This window comes from Carcharhinus amblyrhynchos, chromosome 14, assembly GCF_965287045.1.
Source record: "Carcharhinus amblyrhynchos chromosome 14, sCarAmb.v2.hapA, whole genome shotgun sequence".
Classification (NCBI taxonomy): domain Eukaryota; kingdom Metazoa; phylum Chordata; class Chondrichthyes; order Carcharhiniformes; family Carcharhinidae; genus Carcharhinus; species Carcharhinus amblyrhynchos.
In genome coordinates this window covers 24,600,922-24,628,645 of record NC_137337.1, presented here as the reverse complement: position 1 = coordinate 24,628,645, position 27,724 = coordinate 24,600,922, and the positions used below count along the sequence as shown (strand labels likewise).

At 38.6% G+C, this 27,724-nt stretch overlaps 1 protein-coding gene across 3 annotated transcripts in view; it reads left to right on the top strand.

The window, feature by feature from the left end:
• ptpn21 (protein tyrosine phosphatase non-receptor type 21) overlaps positions 1 to 16,776 on the top strand; it is a 63,906-nt gene extending 47,130 nt beyond the window's left edge. For all 3 annotated transcript variants that reach the window (XM_080202445.1, XM_080202446.1, XM_080202444.1), the window contains 6 exons: positions 5,027 to 5,170; positions 7,085 to 7,303; positions 7,485 to 7,613; positions 8,705 to 8,939; positions 9,067 to 9,227; positions 13,503 to 16,776. In XM_080202445.1, coding sequence (XP_080058571.1) covers positions 5,027 to 5,170; positions 7,085 to 7,303; positions 7,485 to 7,613; positions 8,705 to 8,939; positions 9,067 to 9,227; positions 13,503 to 13,631 — 1,017 coding nt within the window. In that variant the 3' untranslated portion in view covers positions 13,632 to 16,776. The remainder of the gene's footprint in view (positions 1 to 5,026; positions 5,171 to 7,084; positions 7,304 to 7,484; positions 7,614 to 8,704; positions 8,940 to 9,066; positions 9,228 to 13,502) is intronic.
• The last annotated feature ends 10,948 nt before the right edge of the window (positions 16,777 to 27,724 follow it).

The following is a 27,724-nucleotide window of genomic DNA, read 5'->3' as shown; positions in this document are numbered from 1 at the left end:
TTGCTGATTTCTTGTTTCTAAAACCATACAATTGATGTTAAACTGATCAGCTTGTAGCTACTGGGACTATCTCACAGCACTTCTTGGGTGCCACATTTGCTATTTTACAAACCTCTTGCACCCCCTCTGTGTCTAGGGCTAATTGGAAAATTACGACGAGCCTTTTTACTATCTCCACCTCTGCTTCCCTTAGTAAACTAGGCTGCAAGCCATCCAGACCAGGTAACTTATCTACTGTAAAGCATAGCAAGTCTTCCCAGTATATCTTGCTTTACTACGTTTCACTGTATCCATTTCCTCTGTCATAACTTTTGGTTGATGTTTTGTACAAATTACTCATCAAGCAATGTAGCCTTGTTCTGTATCTTAAGTGCATATCACTTCCTCTGTCCCTAACAGGCCCCTCCCCAACCCTTACTGTCTGCTTACTATTTACATACTGGTAAAAGATTTTTAATTTCCCCTTTGTTAACAGCCATTCTAATCTCTCGTTCCCTGAATCTTGGGTTTCACTTCATTTCTCTCAATTATTGTTCTTGGCCTGATTCTCGCTTGAAGAATTCATACACTTTTTTGTTTCACCATATTTCTATCATACTAGAAGGCTTTGGTTCTCCTACTTTTCCATTCTGTTAGACTGTCCCTAAAACTTTGTCTCCTTTAAGAAGACTCACTGTTTCATTATAGTTTTTCCTTTCAAATTTTGGTTATATTTTACTGTGGCTAGATTCTCTTTTATTCCATTGAAGTTGACTGCCAATCGGTTTTAAAAAAAAATTTCAATATGTTTCCCTCACCCAAATGCCTTGTAAACGGATTCACACTATTTGTGGCAAGACTTTTCATAGGAAAATGTAAACATATTCTTGTTGCAAACGTCAGCCGTTCTGTGGCGCTGTAGAGGTAGTTGTATGCATGAATTTGAGTGCATGAAACAAGCTCAAAAATGCACTCCATTGCTGAAAACTTTGAAGCTGTTGATTTAAAATCAATATTGATAATTTTTATGGCATATATTGTATTCTTATTACTCTTGAATGTTAATGTTTGTGGAGCAAAGAAAAATACGTTGGAGAATTGGGCGAGCATGTATAGCACCCATTATTTTCTGCTGGCTGTATACGAGACGCATCTTATGGCTGAAACCAATGTAAACCCCAGAATGCGTGAAAAATAATTTGAAGTATACACAGTGCCATTTCCCAGATTTTACAGGATTATGCATTGTTGCATCAAAAATCATTTTCAATGGATACAAGTGAAACAGTTAAAGTGGAGCAGTCTTTGTAGATTTCTTGTGGTAACAATAACCACATACCCTTCTAATAATTCTGTTACAGAACTTTTTATTTCAGAATATTTTTATTATATCAGAATCTAGTTTGGAGAATGCAACTCGTATTTGCTCAGTAGCTTTGATGCCCTGCAAATGGTAATCTATTATTGCATGCTAAGTTGCTGGAAGTTAGACTGCAAGTGAAACATTTGCCGAATGTAGCAGAACATTAGAATAGGACGGCACATGAGCAATGATTCTTAGAATACCAGTTTTAACATTAGCTCAAAGAACCAGGAGGCATGAAGACATTTGTGGTAAATGTCCAGATTTATTAGATGTGTCCTCAGAGGCAAACAGTTGAGTGCTACTGGTTGCACCTGTCTTTATGCCATCAGTTAGATTTACGTGCCTTGGCATGCTTACCTGCAAAAAAAGGCTCCAGGTACACCATCTCTAAGTTACATAGCTTTGCCACTTGCTGCAAGAACATGTGAAGCATTACTATGCTACTGCCAGTCTTAACAAAGGTCCCAGCTTCCCAGACTTTTCTGCTCCAACCTATTCCAGGCTAGTTTTGCTGTATCAATTATTGTGCTGGCTACATTGGTATCAGATGACTAATTCATCAGTCAACATTATCTTCACTTTCCTACTGAAGAATAGATTAACAGAAAAGCTCGATTCATCATATAGCTGCATTTCAGAAAGTTTACGTTGTCATTGATGACAGCCATGTGGCCAAATGGCCAACACATGCTCCTCTACTGTTTGTTCCTGTTGACCTTTGCACTGTGACTCACCAATACTACCTTCTCAAAATTGTCAACTGGATCTTCTGGAAAGTATGTAGCTGACCTGCTTCCAGATGTTAAGAAGCATTCATTGTGGTTCATGAAATGCTGATTGTATTGTTCCTCCAGGCCTGCAAAAATAGAAAAAGAAAAATATATTAGAAGGCAGGCTGGAAAAACAGTTGCCTTTTCCATTACTGCTTCTATTTCTGTCCATCTCCCTACTAAAAACTATTACACACTGTCTCACCCTAGCCATTGCTCTGGTATACCCCTGACCATGATGTGGAGATGCCGGCGTTGGACTGGGGTAAACGTAGTAAGAAGCCTCTCAACGTCAGGTTAAAGTCCAACAGATTTATTTGGTAGTAAACGCCACTAGCTTTCAGAACGCTGTTCCTTCGTCAGGTGAGTGGAGAGTTCCATTATACAAAGGACCCCCCGCTTTTGTCGCAACACTACAGACTTCCTACAGAAACTCAGCACACATGGAGCAGTTGAACCAGGGGCACTCCTCGTCACAATGGATGTTTCAGTGCTCTACACCAGCATCCCCCACGACAAGTGGCATTGCTGAAACTGCGTCAGTACTCAACGCCAACAACTGCCAGTTTCCAGATGCAATTTTACAACTCATCCACTTCATCCTGGACCACAACGTCTTCACCTTCAACAACCAGTTCTTCATCCAGACATACGGAACAGCCATGGGGACCAAATTCACACCTCAATATGCCAACATCTTCATGCACAGACTCGAACAAGACTTCACTGCACAGGACCTTCAACTGATGCTATACATTAGATAATCGATGAATTTTCTTCCTTTGGACTCGCAGTGAACAATTACTGAAACAACTATATGATAGCATCAACAAGTTCCATCCCACCATCAGACTCACCATGGACTACTCTCCGGAATCAGTTGCATTCTTGGACACACGCATCTCCATTAAGGACGGTCACCTCAGCACCTCACTGTACCACAAGCCCACAGATAACCTCACGGTGCTCCACTTCTCCAGCTTCCACCCTAAACACATTAAAGAAGCCATCCCCTCAGGACAAGCCCTCCATTTACACAGGATCTGCTCAGATGAGCAGGATTGCAACAGACACCTCCAGACGCTGAAAGATGCCCTCATAAGAACAGGATATGGGGCTCGACTGTTCCGACGTGCCATAGCGAAAAACCACACTAACCTCCTTAGAAGACAAACGTGGGACACGGTGGACAGAGTACCCTGTGTCGTCCAGTACTTCCCTGGAGGGGAAAAGCTACGGCATGTTCTCTGGAGTCTTCAACATGTCATTGATGAAGACGAACATCTTGCCAGGGCCATTCCCACATCCCCATTTCTTGCCTTCAAACAACCACACAACCTCAAACAGACCATTGTCTGCAGCAAATTACCCAGTCCTCAGGAGAACAGTGACCACAACACCACACAACCCTGCCACAGCAACCTCTGCAAGACATGCCGGATCATCAACATGGATGCCATCATCTCATGTGAGAACACCATCCACCAGGTACACAGCACACATTCTTGCAACTTGGCCAACATTGTCTACCTGGTACACTGCAGGAAAGGATGTCCCGAGGCATGGTACATTCAGGAGACCATGCAGACGCTACGACAACGGATGAATGAACACCGCTCGACAATCACCAGGCAAGACTGTTCCCGTCCTGTTGGCGAACACTTTAGCGGTCACGGGTATTTGGCCTCCGATCTTCGGGTGAACATTCTCCAAGACAGCCTCTATGACATATGACAGCGCAGAGTTGCTGAGTAGAAACTGATAGTCAAGCTCTGCACACATGAGGACGGTCTCAACCGGGATTTTGGGGTCATGTCACACTATTTGTATCTCCCATGACTTGCCTGAATTTGCAACATCTCCCTTACTGTCCTGTCTGGAGACAATACACATCACTTTAACCTATGCTTAATGTTACGTCCACTCACATTGTCTGCACCTTGAAGACTTATGTAACAGATTAGCTGTAAAGACTCACATTCTAAACAGTATTCTGTAAACTGTGTGTGCCTTTGTATGCTCTGTTTGTGATCAGAACTCTCCACTCATCTGATGAAGGAACAACGTTCCGAAAGCTAGTGGTGTTTACTACCAAATAATGCTGTTGGACTTTAACCTGATGTTGTGAAACTTATTACTGTGTTTACTGCAGTCCAGTGCCAGCATCTCCACATCACACCTCTATTACCTCCAGTGATAAATGCAAAGAGCTTGTGGACCCTTTTGTTACAAAAGTCAAAACCAAGAGGCTTCTGCTGCCTCCTTCACTTCCCTTAGCTCATTGGACAATCTTCCTATAAGTTTTCTCTCTCCAACCCTGAATTTGCATATTTTTCAAATTTCTTTTCCACTTCCCCTCCTGCCCTTTCTGAACTCCACTTACTGATGAGATCCATTTCTTGTACTCTGGATCTTATTCTTACTGAAATGCTGACTGCCCAATTTCCCACCTGGTTTCTATGTTAACTATTATTAATGGCTGTTACCTCCAGTACTGTCAATTTTTCTTTCAATTCTGATGTTATCACCCCTTCCTCAAACAAAAAACAAGCCTTGGCATTGTACTATCTACTTTATGGAGAAGTGACAAAGACCAATGAATGGTTTGCTAAGATATGTAGGTAATATTATTTCTGGTTGTCTTCAGAAAATCTGACTTGAGTGTGGCCATTTCAGAAATTTGTTTTGATCATTTGAATTGTTCTATCCTCCTGCATTTGAGCTTTGGAGCATCAATTTTAGAGTTATTTTTAGGTGTGGACTGTTGTGCTCAGTTAACAGTTTATTACACCTGACTTCCTGGTTCCTGCAGAATCTTGTCATACAGGTTCTGCTCATCAAAAGTAAATGTGTTCTTGACTGCATTATGCCTGTTAGCTATTGATTTTTTTTGTGTTATTACATTTTGAAGGATACGCGAAAAGAAACTCGTGTGTCTGATATTAGGAAAATTGGACCGTTGAAGATGGCTGAATTAAATGGATTAACACCATTTCAAAAACCTTTAGCTGATGTTATTAAAGATGAGCCAATGAAGACATCACACGACGAAAGGGTAAGGTTTGATATCATTCATATTATTTACATTTTCAGAGTGTTAGATTGACTTAAGATTTAACTATTAAATACACAATATATGTTGGAAGTATGGCTGCCAGCAGTAGCTAAACTATGCTTTTATTCAGAATAGAAGTAAAGTCAAATTGCATAATACGGTACAATACTGAGATTTTGTTTGGGTAAATGTAGTACAATTGACATTTCAGCAGGGAAAATGCCCAGAATTTCTGGTTCTTATTTAAACTTCCTGTCAAAATTATGCATCTGTGAATGACAGTTGGATGATATAGAATTGAACATTAGCGATAGTTTACTCATGTCCTTTGTAACAACTAGATCACCAAAATGAGACACTGCAGCCCCCCCCCCCCCCCCCCAATACCCATAGAATGGTAATCCGGTCCGATTCTGTTTGAGAAACTAGGGGGTGAAAATTGTTAATTTATAAAACATTGCCATAGAAATATTATTTTATTTGTAGGTGTTTCAGATACACATTCATTGTAAAATTCATTGTAAAAATGCTGAAATCTACATGAAAGGACTTCTGAATATTTGCCACTTCAGTTTTTCTCATGTACATTTCAGTATTTTTACAATGAAAGTGTATCTGAAATATCTACAAACAAAATAATATTTCTTCTCTGATATTTTCCCATTAAGGAAATGGCGTGCCCTGGGATGCAAATCAAAGGGTGGCAACAGTTTCCAGTATGCTACCAGAACAGATTGAATCTGATAGTATCAGATTCAATCAAGGTGTCCATTATTTATATCAAAATTTATAATTTGGAGTGTCAGCAGGGTGTGGTGGCCATGGCCAAAACTTATCCTTTCCTTACCTGCCCCTTTGCCCACACACTTTCAGCTGGTGTCACTGCTATTTTTTCTTTTTCCCCTGTTCCTCATCCAGGTGTATCGAAGCCTTACTATGTTTGTATTGCCATTTCAGCAGTGATTAATTAACTAGTTGTTAGAACCCAAAACTTTCATTGTCTTAAACGCCTCAAATACTAAGGACCTCCAGGTATTCTTCATGGCTAATTTCATAGTATAATTAATCACGTTTCAAATTGATTTTATGTTAAAGCTTTTTGAATTAAAAGTTTTATCTTCAGAATTTAAAAAGAGGATGCATTTTAGGGAGAAGAGTTTTTAACTAAAGGAAAATAACATGTTATTTCAATTATTCCATTAGTAATTCAGTGAGACCATGCTTCCATTTTTGGTTATTGGAAGTGTTTAGTGCACCATAGGAAGGGGAATTTCACAGTAACTTCATTGCATGTTAATGTAACTCTACTTGTGACTTTAGTAAAGTAAACTTTAAAAGGTTTGTGATGCGCTGAGTTTCTGATTTATATTCTATAATTAAAAAAGTCACTATACTTTTTTCTTAGAATTTAAATTAGAAGTTATACCAAACTGAAAGCTTCGGAGAGTGGTATTTGTTTACGGTGTAATGCATGTAAGATTTGTGGTTTTTATGCCAACGAGAGAGTGCTGTCTTGGACTAAATTGAAAGCAAACATTTTTTTAGAAGTGAATGTAAGGCTAATTCTGATGACCTGACGGGATTAAATTGCTGTGTCTTAAAAAGAGATCTGAAATAGCCAGTACTATTTTATAATTTGGGTGGGGGGGGTACTTGAGCTTCATGTCATTTAAATCGTCTATGTTAACTCAAGTCTCTGTTTTATAAACAAAGTTACAGAAATCATAGTGAATACTGAAATATTGAGGCAGTAAGTAAATGCTGGAAATCCTGTTATATGAGAGGGAAAACACCACTTATAAAAACACTGGGATCTTAATCGTGAAGTGTACTTTCAGTTTATGTGCTGCATCATTGATCCAGTTTCATTTCAAAATAAAATCGCTGTTTTATAAGTATGTTTTGCATTTTTAGTGCAAAATCTTGGAGAAGCGTCTGGAGCAGAAAATGGTATTTACGGAATATGAAAGAATTCAAAAGAAAAATCCAACAGCAGAGTGTACCATAGCATTGCTGCCGGAAAATGCAGAAAGAAATCGATTTCCAGATGTTATTCCCTATGATGACAACAGAGTGGAATTGGTGCCTACAAAAGAGAACAATACTGGTTATATAAATGCTTCTCATATAAAGGTAGATATGTTTTATACATGGTGTTTGCTTTGTAATTGTTTAGTTGTGGAAAGCCACAATTGTGATATTTCTGCAGATTACATTTAATTGAAGTCTGAGCTTTGCTAGAGTTCACAAATTTACAATGACTTTTCCATAATATTGTTATGGCTGTCGGATAATTTTTGCCTTTTCACTACAGGTGGTAGTTGAAGGCAAGGAATGGAATTACATTGCCACACAAGGACCACTCCAGACCACTTGCCTTGATTTTTGGCAAATGGTGTGGGAACAAGGAGTCACAATCATTGCTATGGTTACCCTAGAAGAGGTATTACTTGAGTTGCTTTAGCTTTAGAATTGATAATTGCGTTCCCTGTGTGTTCACATGATACGATAATAGAGCTAGATATCATGAAAAAGTGAAAGCCTCGTGTTTCTGGGTCCCGCCAGAATTCACATCTCAGTCAAGCCTCATCCACTTGATTTGTGCTTATAAGTCAAGGAATTTTGAGTTGCCTTTGTGCATACTTCTGATGGGCTGCATATCTGGGCTCTGCCAGGGCAGGAATGGAACAGATGGGGCCCAAAAATGTTAGTGTTGGCTTATGCGCCATTTTCCTGTTGCTGTTGTTGGCACAACCATTTTTTGCCACACTGGCACAGGACAGTTTAGGTGCTTGGAGGTGGGTAGCCAGCAGCAAGCTGAGGGGCCTAGTGCTCCATTCTGGTCAAGAAGCCTTCCTTGCCTGTCGGGTGAGAGGCCTGTACAGGGGCGCTCTACCACACCACTGATAGTTCTGGTCTGATTGCAAGAACCATTTTTTCACTTGAAGTTTTTGGTTAGCAGACACCTATATATGGAAGCATTCCTCTCCAACTTGCCCTCTATTTTAACCTGTTGCGCCTCTCTTGCTGGAAGGCTTCTGATTGGTTCTCCAGCTTTGAGACCTGTCCACCACCCTTAACTGAACAAGGAGCTTGTCTCCATTCTAATTGTGAGGCCACCACCTTGAAACTTCCAGTGAGTTACTGGTGGCTGCATGGGCAAGTTTAGGACCTTGGAACAGTGTCAACATCTATTTCCCACCCTGAAGGGGAAATCCAGCTCTGTGTTGCTGTTTACTTTGTGAAGATTGAAATTTTACTCTATGTTGGAATATTTATGCAGTTTGAAAGCATTCTATTTCCAGTATTTCTCCCCTCAAATCTTTTATTCCTTATTTTAAATTTTTCAAAAGTGGTTAGGAAATTGTGCAGTTATCAGCCAATTAGTATTTAAAAGAGAATTGTTAAAAATGTTTGGGTAAAGTGATTTCTAAACTAATTTCACAATGCAATCACTTGGAATATTCATCCTAATTAAGAAATTGGATGTTCTCTAGTGTTAATCAAGACTTTTATATTGTAATTATGTTACAGGAGGGAGGGAGAGAGAAGAGTTTTCGGTATTGGCCTCGATTAGGCTCCAGGAATAATTCTGTCACATATGGAAGATTCAAAATAACCACACGATTTCGAACAGACTCAGGTTGTTATGCAACGACAGGGTTGAAAATTAAACATCTATTGAATGGGCAAGAGAGGACAGTTTGGCACTTGCAGTATACAGACTGGCCAGAAAATGGCTGTCCGGAAGATATCAAAGGATTCCGATGCAAGTTTTATTTAATTCTGATTAACCTTTTAAGTTTGAATAAACACCATATGTTTATACTGAAGCAATTTGTCCTAGTTGCATAAATAATTCTTGTTAACTTGCCAAATTTACCATTGCCTTATAGCTTATTTGGATGAAATTGAGTCAGTACGTCGTCATACTAATAGTACAACAGACAGTAAAAATCCGGATACGCCTTTACTTATACACTGCAGTGCTGGTGTTGGAAGGACTGGTGTTGTAGTTTTATCAGAAATTATGATTGGCTGCCTGGAACACAATGCGGTAAGGTTACCCTTTTTATTTGAACATAACGTAAGATCTACGAGCAGGAGTAGGCAATTCAACCCATGAGCCTGCTCTGCCATTGATCATGATCTTAGTCTCAACTCTAATTTCCAACTGCTTCTCCACAACCCTTCAACCCATTACTAATTAAAAACTGTCTATCTCCTTGAATTTATTCATTTTATTTAAAATTTCTTCCCTGGTACACAGTCTCTGTCTTTGACAAATTCATGATTCCACTTTTCCTTACGTTTGTGTAAGCCTTTTCTCAATGCCGCCATAGTTACTTAATTACATTTGTACTGTTAGTCAATAGGTTTACCCACCAGCAGTTCAACCCAGTTTACTGTGGTTTTAGGAACATGGGAAATAGGCAGGTGTAGACCATTCAGCCCCTTGAGGAGGTGTGGGTGTTGGTTGGAGACAAGATAGAGAGTGAGAATGTGGGGGAAAATGGAAGTGAGAATGAGGAGTGATTAAAAATGAATGAATGAGATGAAGAAATGAAATAAAATAAATGGAAAAGAGGTGCAGGGGAAGTTCATGCTCTGAAGTTGTTGAACTCAATGTTCAGTCCCAAAGGCTGTAAAATGCGCAATCTGGGTACTCTCCCCTCCATCTTCACCCCTTTTTATTTTATTTCATTATTTTTAATTAATTAATCCATTTTTATCACCATTCATTCTCACTTCCATTTTTCTATTCTAGCTCTCCATTCCATCTTGTCGCCAACATTCCCCCCCCCGCTCTCCATCCTCATGCAGTTCCTTATCAATCTGTATCTCTGTTCTGCCATTCACACATTCTGATCACTTAATAGACACTTTTAGCGCCTTTTTCAGCCGCCTTCATCGTCATTTTATGTTTCTTTTGTCCGATTACAGCCTCTCCTCTACCTTCGTAATCTTGTCTGATTTTCTTTGCTCTTAGCTCTGACAAAAGGTCTTCCAGATTCGAAATGTTCGCTCTATTCTCTTTCCACAGGTGCTGTCAGACCTGCTGAGATTTTCCAGCATTTCTGTTTTTATTTCAGATTCTAGCATCCGCAGTATTTTGCCTTTACTTTTAAATTTACTGGCTAATAGTAAATAATTGCTGACATTCACACTTTTGATCTTTGTTTCCATGTTATGCAAGAGTCGATCATTTAAATGTTTGTTTTGTTTGCACATGCATGTATTTGGCATTGGTGGGGGGCTATGATTTTTTTTTCCTGAATGAGAAACTTTGGGATTTCTGAGGGTTGAGTAAGGAGCTGGCATGTACTGTTAAGTGCTGCCTAATTTTAATCAATTAGACATAGTAGTGTGCACAGTGGGCACCTTTGGGTCAATCTATAATTTTTATGTATGATTGGCATTGTTTTAGTTTAGTTTACAAATTTCATTTGTTGCATATCATCCAGCAGCATTGTTGAAAATATCACAGCCTAGAAGTCTTGATGATACTGCACCTGATGTACAGACATAAAACCAGTGCCAAAGCAAATGATTAGGAACTCAAGCACAAAGGGACTTGGGAGTCTTTGTAAAGATTCTCTTAGGGTTAACGTGCAGGTTTCAGTTTGGAAGGCATTCATGTCAAGTGGGTTAGCATATCAGAGCAAGGATGTACTTCTGAGGCTGTATAAGGCTCTGGTCAGAACCCATTTGTAGTATTGTGAGCAGTTTTTGATTTGATTTATTATTGTCACATAATCATAGAATTTACAGCATGGATACAGGCCCTTCAGCCCAACTTGTCCATGCACCTTTTTTTAAACCCCTAAGCTGGTCCTAATTGCCCGCATTTGGCCCATATTCCTCTATATGTAACTGTCTAAATGCTTTTTAAAAGACAAAATTGTATCTGCCTTTACCATTATCTGTGGTAGTTTGTTCCAGACATTCGCCATCCTCTGCATGAACAAATTGCCCCTTTGGAACTTTTATATTTCTTCCCTCTCACCTTAAACCTACGCCCTCTAGTTTTAGACTCCCCTACTTTTGGGAAAAGATATTGACTATCTAGCTGATCTATGCCCCTCATTATTTTATAGACCTCTATAAGATCACCACTCAGCCTTCTACTCTCCAGAGAGAAAAATCCCAGTCTATCCTGCCTCTCCTTATAACTCAAACCATTAAGCCCCGGTAGTATCCTAGTAAATCTTTTCTGCACTCGTTCTAGTTTAATAATATCCTTTCTATAATAGGGTGACCAGAACTGTATACAGTATTCCATGTGTGGCCTTACCAATGCCTTGGACAACTTCAACAAAACGTCCCACTCCTGTATTCAATGTTCTGACCAATAAAACCAAGCATGCTGAATGCCTCCTTCACCACTCTTTCCACCTGTGACTCCACTTTCAAGGAGCTATGAACCTGTACCCCTAGATCTCTTTGTTCTGGAACTCTTCCCAGTGCCCTACCATGAACTGAATAAGTCCTGCCCTGGTTTGATTGACCAAAATGCATCACCTCGCATTTATCTAAATTAAGCTCAATCTGCCATTTGTCAGCCCACTGACCCAATTGAACAAGATCCGTTGCAATCCGAGATAAACACCTTCACGGTCCACTATGCCACCAATCTTGGTGTCATCTGCAAATTTACTAACCATGCCTCCTATATTCTCATCCACATCGTTAATATAAATGACAAATAATAGTGCAGTGATCCCTGAGGGGCACTGCTGGTCACAGATCTCCAGTTTGAAAAACAGCCCTCTACATCCACCTTCTGGCTTCTGTCATCAAGCCAGTTTTGTATCCATTTAGCTGGATCCCGTGAGGTTTAACCTTATGCAACAACCTACCATGTGATACCTTGTCAAAGGCCTTGCTAAAGCCCATGTAGACAATATCAACTGCACTGCCCTTATCTATCATTTTGGTTACCCCTTAAAAAAAGTAATCAAATTCGTGAGACATGATTTTCCACTCTCAAAGCCACGCTGACGGTCCTTAGTCAGTTCTTGCGTCTCTAAATTCCTGTAAATTCTGTCTGTCAAAATACCTTCCAAACACTTAGCCACCGCAGATGTGAGGCTCACCGGCCTGTGGTTCTCAGGCTTTTCCCTGCAGCCCTTTTTAAACAATGGCACAACATTTGCCATCCTCCAATCTTCAGGCACCTCATCTGTGACTATTGATGATTCAAATACCTCTGCTAGCGGACCCACAATTTCATCCCTAACCTCCCACAATGTCCTGGGATACACTTCATCAGATCCCAGGGATTTATCTATCTTGATGCGCTTTAAGACTTACAACACCACCTTCTCTGTAATATGTACACTGCTCAAGACATCACATTTTATTTCCTCAAGTTCCCTAACATCCATATAAATACTGATGAAAAACATTCATTTAGGATCTCACCCATTTCTTGTAGATCTGCACATAGATAACCTTGTTGGCCCTTAAAGGGTCTTGCTCTCTCCTTAGTTACTCTTTTGGCTTTTATGTATTTGTAGAAGCTCTTTGGGTTTTCCTTTGCCTTATCTGCAAAAACAATGTGATATTCCCTTTTTGCCCTTCTGATTTCTCTTTACTCACACACCCCATATATTCTTAAAGGGGTTCACTTGATCCCAGCTGCCTGCATATCATGTCTCCTCCTCCTCGCCTTCTTGATCAGGGCCTCAATATCCCGAGGCATCTATGAGCCTTGCCCTTCACTCTAAGAGGAATGTCCTTACCCTGAACACCAGTTAACACATTTTTGAAAGCCTCACACTTACCAGACGTCCCTTTTGCCTTCCCACAGACTCCCCTAATTAACTTTTGGAAGTCCCTGCCTGATACCATCAAAATTGGCCTTGCCTAAATTTAGAATTTTAACTTTTGGGCCAGACCTATCATTCTCCCATAGCTATCTTAAAACTAATAGTATCTAATGGGGGGCAGTTAACTTATGCATACCTTCTGAGGTGGAAGAATGCCGCTCACTATGTTGATACGTACCTCAAAAGAATTGTCCATGGCATGAACTGAAAATGGGTATTAAGCTTTTTATATGCCATACTTTGAGGATTAGGAAGGAGTCCTATAAAACTTTGCCTTGGGTAATGAAATACAAGGCCAGATTATATGATTGCATTTGTCTTTCCTGGTTTCCATTTGCTTTTCTCTAACTAAAATTCTTTTGCACTTCCTGTATCAATTGACAAGGCCAGTTTGTTTTATTTTTTAGAAAATCCAGCTATGGTACTACTGTATTTAAATTCATCCTTTGTATCAAATCAGTGTGATATATGTAAATGTGTCTTAAATTTCTATCCCACAGACTCTGGATATTGCTACCATGCTGAACCTGCTCAGACAACAACGTATGTTAATGGTGCAGACAATCGCACAATATATCTTTGTCTACAAAGTGCTCATTCACTTTCTGAGAAGTTCTAGGCTGATATAACCTTGTGTTCACTATATGGTGTGATTTTTGCAAGCAAAATAGCTGAATGCAGAATTGTTTTAAATGAAGGAGAAATTGAGGAGAAAGAATAAACTTGAATAAGAGGGAATGTCAAGTACACAGAAGAAGCATCGAATCTAAGGGAGAAGTACACGTTTCTGTCCGATTTGATTTTTTTTAAACTGTATTGGCAATTTTATGAAGAAAATGGTTATTTGAAATAAGTGAAACTTATGGCACTTTTTAAATGTAAATTTGGGTTCAAATTGTTTTAACCATTTTCAAACCTCTGAACATTATTGTAAACAAGATTGTGATAGTAGGACAAATACTATGAATCCACCATATTTGGTGCATGATCAGTTTTAAGCTATAGTGTGGAAGTATTTTAGTTTAATGGAAATATGATGAGAGTGAAGATGGCTGATACTTTTCATTAGGAGGAGGAAATGCGAATGTGCAAACAGAATGATGAATGAATGTGAGATTTATGGAGTAAGATTGAACTGGTGCAAATGAAAGATTTTTGATGGAATTAGTACTTCTAGATCTGGAATTGGGTGTAAAATGGGTGATAAATAGGCTTGTACTGTATTACAGTTTACAGAAGTAACAAGTACAAGCTCTACTGATACGGAATAAACTAATCATGTTTATGTTTTCAAATAAACAGTTGTTCAGTTGTGACTATCCATTTAGTAAAAAGTCTGGCTTGTGTAATTAGCAGACTTGATTATAATTATTGAAACCTGAAGTGATTGCTAAAAGCAGTGTAATCTTATTCTAGTTCAGATATCCATTCTAATTGTGTTAGAACTAATTTTGTATTTGAATTATGTTTAACTCATTTAGGTTTAAATTTGAATATTTTAGCACTGATTATTTCATTTAAGTAGCGGAGTTAGTCAGCACACAACTGGCTTTTGTGTGACTTTCAGTGTAATATAATTCTGCAGTAAAGCACTTCAAATATAATCTATGAATGGGAAAACTGCTGCTAAGTGACTTGAGTTTACAAAGTGTAAAAGTGAAGGATTCCTGCACAGTGTCCATGTTGTTTCTTTTAAAACTTGTGTGGAAGCATTTTTGTAAATCTATTATATCTCTGATCTACCTGTATTCACCTCAACTCTGATTCAGTAATTGGGAGAAAATGAGTTTATGATAAATGGAAATTCACCTTCTTTACAGGACAGTTTATTCAACCATGGGAGTATAAAGGACAATCTGTAAAACATTTTTGTACATATAAATTATGTAAATCACATCCTTCTAAAATGAATTATGCACAGGATTGTACTTGATGAAGATGGAGTGCATTTGTGCTTGTATATTAAAGTCAACATTTATGCCATTTAATTCTTCAACTGTTAAATCAAGTGCAGGATGACCTGTACATTGAGTTTACAAATGTCCTTGCAATGTTTTGTAAAAACTAATGTATTGCTTTATTATGTAATGCTAGAAAAGCTCCCGAAGTGGTAGAGCATACTGTTGTAACCTATTCATCTCTTAGATCTCCTCAAAAGAGATTTCTGTCAAGATGGGAAAATATTTTTGGTTCCTGGAAAATAAGTAAACCATATTTCTTTACCCATTGCTGATACATAAATACCACTGTAGCATAAATAAATTTCTGCAAGTTTGCTGAAACATCTTTTTAGAATGTGGCCTTTTTTGGTAAAGTTCAAGAAATAAGCAAAACTTTAGTTTTAACTTTGTTTGCATTTTTCCCTCTTGACTGAATATGTGTGTCAGTACTTTGTGTAAGTGCAGAACTGTTTAGTCGAATGTTTTGTTTATAACATTTTCCGAAACTTTCTTCCAGAACTTGCAAGCTTTATAATGATTTTTAAAAAGTGCATTCAAAATACATGGCAAATGGCAAGTCTTTTACTTTTGAAATTTGGTGTGCTTTAAAGTTTCATTTGCCACACATGACAATAAACAACCAATGAATGTTCTTCCTACACCATTTCTTGAAGAAAATCGCCTTGGCAAAAATTGGAGTTGATGTTTTACTGTCTTGATGTTTGTACAGAGAATGGTTATTTATACTGCAAATAAAGTGGTTTCTATCCTTTATAAAGTGGTTTCTATCTGTATTGATACCACCGCAGAGAAGATGAATTGTGCTGCAAATTGATAGTAAAATTGTACGCTGGGAACTATACCTGCCAGCTTGATATTCCTCAGATAATAGTGAGACTATATAAATTCAAGATTTGGCCATCTCTCATCTATACAAACCTTCCAAGTGTAGAAACAGTACTCTGGATAAGTTTTCTGGTAAATTTTGTACATTGTTACATTACAAATCTTACTCCCAGTAAATGCTTAAATTTGTTGGCAAACCAATGGAATGTAAAATTGCATGCAAACAATTTTTTTCATGAAATAGTTATAGTAATTTGCTTTGTTCATTATGTCCTTTTTCATAAGTTGATTCTTACATGTGTTAAATCTTTAATTGTTTTTGTTTTAATTCCTTGTTAGAAATTTTTTTGCCCACTGCCATTTCATTTAATGTACTTTTTTTCAGTTATGATTGCTGATTTAATTAAAATCAGTTGTAATAAATTCACCTATACAAAGGTGCCATGTCAGATGTCTGGCGCAAGGATAAAATGCTTGTTGCACCCACAAGAGTTACTACTTCATCCCTATTTTTACATCCCTATTTTACATTTTTACATAATACGGTTATCTAAATATGTAAATAACTGTCATGATTTATTAATATTTTCAGTAACTGAAATTTCTAATGTTTAAAATATTTTGAACAAGAAAATACATTTTGTAATTTTAAAAATCCACAAAATTCTCTTCATCTACATTAGTTTTTATTGCAAGGCCTCACTCAGTATGTCTTAAAGATTCTCAATGCTCGAGTAATATAGGCTTTGACTGGATTTTTCATAGTTACTGAGCATATGTATGATTTGCAGAATTTTGCACCCTGTAGTCTCTGCATCAATATGTTGAAAAATAGAAGGATGAATCTCTTCATTTTGAAGGGCTGTGAAAAATTTTTGATACATCCAAAAAGAAGCTAGAATTGTCAAAGCTTTATTTAAGCAATGCTGTCCTCTGCATTGAACTACTCAAACAACATCAGTTTTTAAATTGTTTCTGTTTATAGTTTCTTTATAAAAAATGGAAATTTTATGTTACTTGTTTATTACTTTAAACATTCAAATAAAACCAAATACCCTGTGCTGCCTTTGAATATTTTAATTTGGAAGCTGTATATGGTAAATCTTTTAATAAATTGACAAAAGCTATCCCATAAAATATTTATATCATTCAGCCAACTCACTAAACTTTGTGAAGCAATTGATGTAATTGGAGTGACAGGGAAATAGATGGAGGGATTCCTAATGACAATGAGTTATGGAAGACTTAAATGGATAATTATTCAGTGGAGCATTACAGCCTAATGATTTAAAATAAGTTAGTAATTAGTTCTTGGGCCCCAGCTCGGATCACACTGTTAGTCTCTGCTTCCCTCCCAAGTAATGATCATACTCATATTCCAAGTACCTATTTAAATTCCTGCATCCTAGGATGGACAACCTGTTCCTCACAGATCTCTTATTCCTAGATCCCAGAAGTTCCATTCACGCTGACAATATTGTACTGCATTTCCAGTGCTGCCAGAATAAGATTGTGCTTCTCAACGTGGTACGATCCTAGAACTTGGGTCTATGTTTTTGGCACCCTTTGTGGGGGACACTATATTGCACCATATGATTCATAACCAAATTACTCCCATACATTATTCCCAAATTCTATTAAATATGTGCTCTAACAATATTGTTAGATGTAAACACCACCCTCATACTTTCAAAATATCCTACTGCCTTTAAACAAAATCACAGAAAAATAAAAACCTATGTAATGGAAAATCTTGCCTTCAGTATTTTTTGTGGACATTAACCTTGTTTACTGTGTCTCATTTCAATTAAACAAAACAATACTTCTGATCTCAACCTTAAAACAACCACATCTCATCGTAGCTTGTCAATCAAATCACTGATTTCGTTTTTGTAAAATGAATTGTCTGTCATTGTAGCTTTCTGCTGTCAAAAATAAGGTGATAAACAAAAATACATATTTCACCATAACGTGACTGCATTTGTATTGTCTTTGAACATTCTCAAAAGTTTTTGCTTGATGCCTCTCTGCTCTCGACAAAAATATTGACATTCATGTCCAGGCTTCTCAATGTTTTCATTGGTTCAAAGTCGGCTTTACAGTCTTAGGATGTGGAATGTCACCACTTCTCCAGGAGATTGTTTTTAAAGATAGGCAAATTCATTGGTTTAGTATTAAATAAACTTTAAAATTCAGAAAGCATATTTTAGTCAACTAAAAGCATCAACATAGTCAATACACTTGAACACTTTTTATAGAGTCTTTAAAAATTGTACAAATAAAGCATGGAAGTTGGGGGAAAATGTAATCAGAATTTTTAAAAAATAATTGAAACAGTTGAATTTTGTAAAAGTCTCTATTACCTGATTTTCACTTGGGTTTTATTGATTTAATTGTAAATATTTTAATTATTAGCACTGAGACACGAGGGGGATAACCACAGTGATTTTCCACATCCTGTTTTGACCATTTAAGTTGATAGTAAGTTGCACCTATAGTTACGGTGTTTTGATCATTTAGAATGTAAAATTTGATCACCGGTCCAGTGGAAAACACTTTCAAAGACTAACCACAAAACATCACATTTACTGCTTGCTGAGCTATTTTTAAAGCTGCTGTCTGTTAGGTCGTGGTGCTGTGTAATGCTGTGTTATTGTTGGCCCGCAATGCCTTATGGCCACTGAAGTTTGGGATGCTATATCTCATTAACATATCCAAAATAAAACTAGTGCTATGTTACACAGTGGAGGTAGCTTTCATAGTGGAAATGAGATGTCGTAAGGGCTGTGCAGTGCCCAAATCCATCAGGGCTATTGAAGAAAATATGTTTCTAAAAGTAAGGTGTGAGGCTGAGGTCAAGTAAGTTACTTCCTTGTGAACCATTTGATGTAGTCCCAGTCTGGCATCTGTGCCTTTCAAGACTAACTTGGTCAATTAGTGAAAAGAGGACCTGAAGCCAGAAATCATCACTTAGAAGGGCAGGTGAAAAGACAACCTGGAGGCAGCCAGAAGAGCTATCTGGTCTAGTCTGTGGTTCCAGAGTGTCGTGATCACATTCTGAGAGAAACCAGTGTGACTTATTGGGAAATTAGATGATTGATGAATATTTTGCTCGGTTGTCTTCAAAGTTTATTAGTAATTGTGAGATTTTTACTAGCAGCAGTAAATGGCTTATTTAGAACAACAGAGTTAATTTATTAATTTCTAATAGACACAGTAAAAGTGATATAATGTGGGAGCTCCTGGACACAAGTGTGAGCCAGGTCTGAAGTTTGAATTTTGCCAACTAGATGACTCTGAGCCAATCGAACTTTAGATCCTGATGCATCAAGGAGAGGAACGTCTATGGCACTTTGTAGCAGGAGACAATCACACCCATTAGGATAGGGTCCTCCCATTTGATCAACAAAGAACAGGAGGGTTTGACTACAAGTGAGGCAGGCATGGGGACTGAAGGTACAAGTGGAGGAGTCTCCACCTCTGCAATTGTCTGCCACATTCAAGGCTCTTACAGTTTGTATGGCTGAAAACAGTGGCTGTAAGATAGATGAACAAACTGAGTATAACACCGTGGTACAGGAAGCCATGAAAGCATAGGATTTATTAGAAATGTGGTAGTTGGCAACAATAGAGGCACAGTTTCCCACAGCTGAAAGCAAGAGTCAAATGGTTGTGTTGCCTACCTGGTGTCAAATGGTTCACAACACAAGGAAGCAACTTACCTGACAGCTTCACCTTCCTTTTGGATGTCTGCTCTGGATTTTAGGAAATGAATCCAGTGATCATGGTCAATGCAGGTACCAATGACGTAGAATTAACAAGGCGGTTCTGCCAAACATGAGCAGATGGGGCTTTCTGGGTTACTACCTTAGGCAGGAGCAAATTGGCACAGAGCAAATCAGATTAGAGTTAAATGCCTTGCTTAAAGATTAGTGTGTGAGAAATTAGTTTCAATTCATGGGGTACTTGCACTAGTAGTATGGAAAGTGTGAGCTGTAGCACTAGGACAGCTTTCACCTGAACTATACTGGGATAGTCATGTAACTAAGATGATAAAGTCAGCTTTAAACTAAACGATGGGGGTGATGGATCAAGAGCACTTAGAAAATTTCACTTCAATCAGGCAGAGTCAATGTGGTTTTGTGAAGGGGAAATCATGTATTGAAGTTCTTTGAGGAAGTAATAAGCAATGTGGATAAAGTGAAACCCGTGGATGTGCTGTGCCTAGATTTCCAGAAGGCATTTGTTATGGTGCCTCATCAGAGATCAAAGAGGTGGAGTAGAGAATGAGTGAGGGATGGTGGAATGTGTGATTCACTCTGTCTCAGGGTTCTCACTCAACCTCACCCCCATGCACCTAGGCATTCTCAGTGGATGAGTGCAAGTGAGTGAGCATCCTGAGATTGGGACTGAATGGACATATGCACACTCATTCTTTCACATTCTGATGGCTGTCTTAATTTATTATTCTTTCAATTGTTGATTTATTTTTGAGAATTTTGGCTGTTATTTCTTTATCAACTTTTAAAAAAATGTTTAACATTGTGTCAAATGTTAACTTTGGAAAATTTGCTCACATCAACTTTTCTCACATGCAGTGAGAAGTGAGCAAAGCATAAAGGTTGGACATGCCTGGTGTGGTGGTGGTGGTGGTGGGGGGGGGGGGGGTAACATATTAACATGAATAGAGCTTGGCTAGTTAACAGGAAACATAGGTATAAATGGGACATTTTTGGACTGCTAAGATCAGAGGACTATCAGGAAGGTCAGTGCAGGGGCCTCAACTATTTACAAGTTATATCAATGATAACAACATCTGGAAGTGGTTGGTATGGAACAGGAACACTTTAGTGCATCTTGATTCGTCTTGGACTTGATCCTGCTGCTATTTTCCGTGGCATCATTTTGCAGTCTGCCCAGTTGCTGGCTGCATCCTTTGCTGCTGTGCTGGCATTGATGTTTCTGGTACTTGGTCCACTCTGTGTGCCGCTGATCATCCACTTCAAGGGTGGGAGTCCAGGAGGACCGGATAAATGAATCCTATATCTTCTTCATTCCTCTTTTACTGGCTGCTGTCCCTGTAAGGAATGTCCTACAGTGGCTCCCAGGCCTTGCAAATACCTGGTGCCTGAATGACCGCCTCTGAGCTGCCCCTCACATTTGTGATTTTTATTGGGCTCCTCTCCACCCCAAGCAAAAAAAAAAGTTGTACTTGACAAACAAAAGAAATGGATTCAAAAGCAGAAAATGCTGGAAAATCTCAGGTCCGACAGCATTTGTGGAGAGAGAATGGAGCCAACTTTTTGAGCTACATGACCCTTCATCAGAGCTAAAAGCAAATAGGATGAGATTTGTGCTGTTAGGTTAACCTGTCAGACCTGAGATATTTCAGCATTTTCTGTTTTTGTTTCAGATTCCAACATTCGCAATAATTTGCTTTTATATCAAGATTTCCTGATTCAGATGGTTCTGGTTTCCCACTGTACTTGGGGCATGGGCAATTCATGATGCCTTTTCTCTCTTTTATTCTTGAAATTCATGTAATAAATCCGTTCTTGTAAGTTATTTTATCCTCTTCAGCCAGAGATCTTGCCGTGTCCTGATGTTGCTATAGTACTTTGATCTTGTAATTGTTAATGGTCAGAAAGCCGTGGTCACAACTCAAATTGGATAACTTCATCACCTAGCTAGCTTTTTTATAGGCATGATCATGATTTAGCTCTTGTCACACAGGCAGCACAGACCTAAAATGAATCCTCCATCTACCAAGAGCTTACACACAAAAGGAATTCTTGGCATAAGAGTGTAAAAAGTTCACTTTTCCTAGAGAGAGAGAGAGAGAGAAGTGCGAGGTGAGAACTGCTTTAACATGCTCAGTTGTCTTCTCATCACTTCCATGTGCATCGCTGCATCACTGTCTTTCATTGCTATCACAAAATTACCCAGATTTCCTGACATCAGATATCTGAAACAACACCTCCTGCAAAATTCTACCCTTACCATCCAACCTCTCCACTCCATTAGGTTCCATTAAGTTCTGGTTTTAATTACTTAATTTAAACATGAAACTGTGTTCATCATCATTATGTTTTGAAACTGAGTGTGGCATCTGACATCTCATGCAGTTAAATGCAAAGGTTGTCACTGATTTGTTGCACATCCAAGGGATCCTCATGGATGGAAATCAATTAGAAATCATTGATTTGATGTGAGCATTTTGCACTATTGGTCTTGCTGTAAAAACTTTTATACCCTGTTGAGCCAGTTTCAACTGGGTTCTTAGTGGCATGTTGTTTAATGTTGTCTAACTTGCTTAATATATGAAACTCTTTATAGGCTTTTTTCTAATACCTGTTTGTACGGTATACACCAATGATAGACGATTCCACATCATTCCATAGTTCACCATATCGCCAGTGAACTATCAGCATTTCTCCTCCATTTTCTTAAAGTGTAGTAGTCTTAAATAAAAAAAACATTTATGGGAAAATGATCTATTTCTTGAATGTGTTACGTTATTTGTTGAATCTTATCCAAAAAAGAGTGGGACAAGCCAGAAGCATAATAAGAACATAACATAAGAACATAAGAATTAGGAGCAGGAGTAGGCCATCCAGCCCCTCGAGCCTGCCCTGCCATTCAATAAGATCATGGCTGATCTGTCGTGGCTCAGTTCCACTTTCCCGCCCTCTCCCCATAACCCTTAATCCCCTTGCCTATCAAAAACCTATCTACCCGCATCTTAAATATATTTAGAAAGGCAGCCTCCACCACTTCAACGGGCAGAGAATTCCAGAGATTCACCACCCTTTGAGTGAAGAAGTTCCTCCTCAACTCTGTTCTAAACTGTCCCCCCCTTATCTTGAGGCTGTGCCCCCTAGTCCTACTGTCCTTTCTGAGCGGGAAGAGCCTCTCCACCTCTATCCTATCCATCCCATTCATCATCTTATATGTCTCAATGAGATCTCCCCTCATTCTTCTAAACTCTAATGAGTATAAGCCTAGTTTATTCAGCCTCTCCTCATAGTTCAACCCCTTCAACTCTGGTATCAGCCTAGTATACCTCCTCTGCACTCCCTCCAAGGCCAAAATATCCTTGCGTAAGGGCGGCGACCAAAACTGCACACAGTACTCCAGCTGCGGCCTCACCAGTGCCCCATACAGTTGCAGCAAGACCTCCCTACTTTTATATTCAATCCTCCTCGCTATGAAGGCCAGCATCCCATTCGCCTTCCTGACCACCTGCTGCACTTGCAGGCTGGGTTTTTGCGACTCATGCACAAGGACCCCGAGGTCCCTCTGCACCGTTGCATGCTGCAGTTTTTCGCCATGTAAGTAATAGTCCTTTCTACCATTATTCCTACCAAAGTGGACAACTTCACACTTGCTAACATTAAATTCCATTTGCCAGTTCCTGGCCCATTCACCCAGCCTATCTAGATCCTTCTGCAGACTTTCCACACCCTCCGCACAATTTGCCGTTCCACCAATCTTGGTGTCATCAGCAAATTTCGACACCATATACTCGGTTCCCTCCTCCAGATCATCTATATAAATGGTAAATAGCTAAGGCCCCAGCACTGATCCCTGGGGCACTCCATTAGTCACCAACCACCAATCTGAATAGCACCTATTGACCCCCACTCTCTGCCTCCTATTTGACAGCCAATCCCCTATCCACACTAACACCCTACCCTGAACTCCATGCCCCCTAACCTTCTGTATTAACCTCTTGTGTGGCACCTTATCAAACGCCTGCTGAAAATCAAGAAACACCACATCTACTGGTTCTCCTTTATCCACCGCCCTAGACACATCCTCATAGAATACCAATAAATTCGTCAGACGCGACTTCCCCTTAATGAAACCGTGCTGCGTCTGCTCTATCAAACAATTCTCCTCAAGATGCCTCGCTATTTTCTCCTTGATCACGGATTCTCGCATTTTACCTACAATAGACGTTAAACTAACCGGCCTATAATTCCCTGCCTTTTGCCTGCCACCCTTCTTAAACAATGGGGTAACATTAGCCGTTTTCCAATCTTCCAGCACTTCCCCGGAATCCAGCGAGGTTTGGAAAATAATCAGCAAGGCATCCACTATCACCTCCACCATTTCTTTCAGAACCCTGGGATGCATTCCATCCGGTCCTGGGGACTTGTCCACAATCAGTCCCTCCAGTCTTTCGAGCACTGCCTCTCTAGTAACAATAATGTCATTCAGGCCCTCCACTCCTACCATCTTTCCATCACTAACACCCGGCAAACTATTCACATCCTCCTCTGTGAAGACCAAAACAAAAAAGTTATTCAAGGCCTCAGCCATTTCCCCATCCCCTACCACTAAGTCCCCCCTCTCATCCTCTAAGGGTCCAACGTTCACCCTAGTCAGCCTCTTCCTTTTTATATATTTATAAAAACTCTTACTATCTTTTTTTATATTTAGCGCTAGCCCAGCTTCATAGTTTATCCTACCCTTCTTTATCAACTTCTTTGTCATTCTTTGTTGATATTTAAACCTCTCCCAATCCCAAATGAGTGATGAATGGATGAATGGGATGGATAGGATAGAGGTGGAGAGACTCTTCTCGCTCAGAAAGGACAGTAGGACTAGGGGGCACAGCCTCATGATAAAGGGGGGGCGGTTTAGAACGGAGTTGAGGAAGAACTTCTTCACTCAAAGGGTGGTGAATCTCTGGAATTCTCTGCCCGTTAAATATTTTTAAGACGCGGGTTGATGGGTTTTTGATAATAGAGGGGATTAAGGGTTATGGGGAGAGGGCGGGAATGTGGAACTGAGCCACGACAGATCAGCCATGATCTTACTGAATGGCGGGGCAGGCTCGAAGGGCTAAATGGCCTACTCCTGCTCCTATTTCTTATGTTCTTATGTTCTAATCCTCTTCTCGCCCACTACTCTTAGCTACTCTAAATACATCCGCTTTTAATTTAATACTCTCCTTTACCTCCTTCATTATCCACGGCTGATTATCTCTCCTCCTACGATCCTTTTTAACCATCGGAATAAATTTCTGCTGAGCACCAAGAAAGATCTCCTCAAAGATCCTCCACTGTTCCTTAGCAGACCTACCTTCCAATGTGCTCCCCCAATCAACAATCGCCAATTCCTCTCTCATTCTATCATCTTGTGTTATAATCTTGTGTTATCATGGGTTGGCTATGATAATGAGAAGATGAAGTAAAAATATTCTTTTTAAGGAAGTTATCAAAAGCAGAGGAAATGATGGGAATAAAATAAGTTGCAAAACTGATTGAAATAAAAATTGACACTTCCATCTATAAAAAAATTCCCAATGTCTCAAAGCTTCACGTGATGAATTACTTACATAATTGTTGTGACATTTTGAGACAAAATACAATAGCAGTGCTGCATTAGTAATATCCTACTAATGACACAATTAATATTAATCTGTATTTTTAACCACAAGGCAATTAGTCAGAATACCTGCTCTTGTTCAAATTGTGCTAACAGATCTTTAACGTCCACCTTTACAAGCACATGGGATCTGGTTTGCCATCTCATTCAAGATAACTTACTTTGTTCTTACTTGGCAAGTCATGCTTTGTACTGCTTTTTGCGTTTTTAATGTATGTAAATGTTCCAATATGATCAATCACTTTGCCCCACGTGCACTCACACTAAATCAAACTGTCCTTTGATTAATTTCAGGGTTCAAACGTGTATGGTGACAACACGAACTGAATTTAAAAGGTTATTGTTTAAATGAACTGAAGCTAATTCAGAAATTAAGCAATTGCCAACAGTCTTTTATGTTTGAATGCCAGGAGTTTCACTGGTCTAATTAAGTAAACGGGAAAGTTTTAATAAAGTTCAAACAGTTTAACACCTACATTCTTGCATCCTGATTAATAAAAATATATATTGGGGGCACAGCCTCAAGATAAAGGGGGGGGCGGTTTAGAACGGAGTTGAGGAGGAACTTCTTCACTCAAAGGGTGGTGAATCTCTGGAATTCTCTGCCCGTTGAAGTGGTGGAGGCTGCCTCGCTAAATATTTTTAAGACGCGGGTTGATGGGTTTTTGATAGGAGAGGGGATTAAGGGTTATGGGGAGAGGGCGGGAAAGTGGAACTGAGCAGCGACAGATCAGCCATGATCTTATTGAATGGCGGGGCAGGCTCGAAGGGCTGGATGGCCTACTCCTGCTCCTATTTCTTATGTTCTTATGTTCTTATGTTCTTAAAGGGCTCAGCGAATGATCCCGTCTCCAGAGGAAATAGGTCACTTTGCTGCCAAATTCTTGCTCAAGAAAGGAAAATTATATTTGTACTAGTACACATATTTTCAGTTAAGTATATGTTTCCTTTTATCTTTCCATTTCATGTGACACTTCTGAAAAGGTGTCACATAAAATAAGTCACAGTGTATACTGTTTACACATGGAATATCTGTCTAACAAATTATTACTCATTAGTATTTTTACGAACTTCCACAGGCTAAGATTGAGTATGCATTGATCAGTACTTTCCACTTGGTGTCACTCTTCATTATCACAAATAATCTCGGGGGTACTTTTTGTAACCTGCAAAATATATACCTTTTCCAGATAGTATACAGACAATCATTTTAAAACAAAAGTGCATGTTGTGTTGAGATTTGTCATATAATAGCCCAACGGAGGAACTAAGAGTAAAGAACATTCGTATTTTTGTTTTCTTAGATCCAAGTTTGCTCAGCTCATAACTTCATTTCTAAACTTATTGGAGGAGGATAGCAACTATGTTTCTCTTTGCATTCTAAATTTAAATGCTTGTTTCAGTATTTTTGGAATATTCATAAAACATAATGCATATTTAGTAGATAGTGATATACTGGAAAGTTAGCAATATTTTTATTCATAAAGCGACTGCAGAGATTGGGGAAGGTAACTGGTAGTGTTGGATTACATGAATCAGTCTATTTCATCCATGTAGTTCTGTGTAAAAAGAATAAGACAAAACAAAATCACTATATAATAAAGACCAGAGACCCTCAATTTCCGACCATTGTTTTTTATTACTTAATTTAAACATGAAACAGCCCCTAAAATTTGCATATTTTATTTAATCTGATTTTATTCTATTACCTATGTCAAGAATCTGCTAGACGTTGTGTATCCGTTAATTTATTGCTTTGAAATCTGTCAGCTTATACAAAGTTGTCGTCCAGACATTTTTCTTCCTATTATGCATTTTGTCAAATTTATGTAACTTGTTCGATAATAACTTCTTATAAACTTAATCATGTGATCACGGAAGATGTCTACTTGTGCAACAAGTTTCTGAAAACATTTTATCTAATTTTTCTTTGGAATTGAAATTTGTATCATGTCACAAATTAAGAGTAAACATTTTTAAATCATGATTTTATATTTAATAATTACATTTATTCAATTATCGCATGTATTTTAACCTTAATGTTTTCATTGACAATCTCAGTCTCTTCCAAAAGTTTGTAACTGATCTTGCTTTAATATACTATGTGAGGTGACTATAGATGGTATGATCTGAATGCATCATATTAACTAATTTTCTAACATGCTTCATGTGTTTCTAAGTTTTTCTACCCTGTTCTTCTGCAAAGTAATTTGAATAAATAATTGAAGCCACATTAAAACACTAATAAGGTAACATTTATGCAAAAAATTTTTTAAGCGTGGTTGCATGTATGAAAGAATCAAAAATAGCCTATTGGTTCCACAGCTGTAGCTTTTGTGTTCTATCCATTTCAGAAGATATAAATGTCATATCCTTTCTTACCCAAATTTGATTTCATTTCCAGAAGAATGGATAAAGTGTCCTTTTCCCGTGCTTTTCAAATATCCTTCAGTCAGTTGACCCCATGATATTAAAGAAAGTTAAATCCAATTAATCAAAAACAAGCCATTTAATGTATTGTTTTCCAGCAGCTGAAATTC